General features: G+C 39.4%; 1 protein-coding gene across 1 annotated transcript in view; it reads left to right on the top strand.

Moving 5' to 3' along the window:
* The window catches only part of LOC104707441 (putative ammonium transporter 1 member 5), a 1,344-nt gene extending 648 nt beyond the window's left edge, over window positions 1-696 (top strand). Inside the window, exon 2 of the mRNA XM_010423796.1 lies at window positions 5-696. Coding sequence (XP_010422098.1) covers window positions 5-696 — 692 coding nt within the window. The remainder of the gene's footprint in view (window positions 1-4) is intronic.

The raw sequence follows: 1,410 nt of genomic DNA, 5'->3' as shown, positions 1-1,410 counted from the left end.
ATACTCATTCCTTACCATTCTGGTTCCAACTATGGCCAATGGAGCGGGATCGGCCGCACAGCGGTTACAACTACACTCTCCGGATGCACCGCGGCTCTAACCACACTCTTTGGAAAACGCCTCATATCAGGCCACTGGAACGTAACCGACGTTTGCAACGGGTTACTCGGTGGGTTTGCGGCCATAACCGCAGGTTGCTCCGTGGTAGATCCATGGGCAGCGATTGTATGTGGCTTCGTGGCTTCCCTCGTCCTTATTGGATGCAACAAGCTCGCAGAGCTTCTAAAGTACGATGATCCGCTAGAGGCTGCACAACTACATGGAGGGTGTGGTGCTTGGGGATTGATATTCGTAGGACTCTTTGCAAAGGAGAAATATGTAAATGAGGTATATGGAGCGAGTCCCGGAAGGCACTACGGGCTATTGATGGGCGGGGGAGGGAAGCTATTGGGAGCACAATTGGTTCAAATAATTGTGATTGTTGGATGGGTTAGTGCCACAATGGGAACACTCTTCTTCATCCTCAAACAACTCGATTTGCTCAGGATCTCGGAACATGATGAAATGCAAGGAATGGATATAGCACGTCATGGTGGTTTTGCTTATATTTACCATGATAATGATGACGATTCCATTCAGTTTCCTAGAGTGACTGGATCTCCTGTAGCCCGTGCGCCTAACTCTCCAGCCGTCTGATTTTCAAGCTTTTTTGTAATTCTTATTACCCTTAAGTATTGTTGGGGTTTTGGATTCTTTTCTTCGTTTTGTTTTGTTTTGACTATTGAGTGATATATGTTTGTATTTATGTTTATGCTTCTTTTTCCCCAGTATTCCAAATTATGTTATTACTTGACTTGCTAATATAATGTTCGTTTCTCTGTTCATAAAGTGCTGTTTTTGGTTTGAAAATCATATGCATATACAAGTTTTAGCTTTATCATCTTCAAACCTTTCCGATGAAGACATATATGTTATATGCTCTTATCAATGCATTTATACAAGATACTACATACACTATATCTAAAGAACTCAAAAATCAAGGCATGGTACCAGCAAATATATGTACATCACATGATCTACAAACCACTGAAGAAAATTTTAAAAAACAATGCTGAAAGAGCATCGATATATAAAATAATGTTTTAGAATCTTAATTTATATATAAGGAAATAATGAAAGAAGTTATGTTTTCATTGGTGGTTGGAATTGTGAGAACTAGATAGCAAGCTTGATCTATTTAACATTTCTTGATTAACTTTGTTATAGATGAACATTTGATGGATGTGTGTTTTTCTCTATATTCTCAGAACCATAAATGTCTATACACGTGTGTTTATACTTACTGATTTGCAAAAAGAAGCAAATGTGGGGGAAGCTTCACATGGGTTTCACCGAAGCAATAGGTTTAGT

The sequence above is a fragment of the Camelina sativa genome, chromosome 1 (genome assembly GCF_000633955.1).
Source record: "Camelina sativa cultivar DH55 chromosome 1, Cs, whole genome shotgun sequence".
Taxonomy (NCBI): Eukaryota; Viridiplantae; Streptophyta; class Magnoliopsida; order Brassicales; family Brassicaceae; genus Camelina; species Camelina sativa.
The sequence above is the reverse complement of the archived record's forward strand: the minus strand, read 5'-3'. Positions and strand labels throughout refer to the sequence as shown.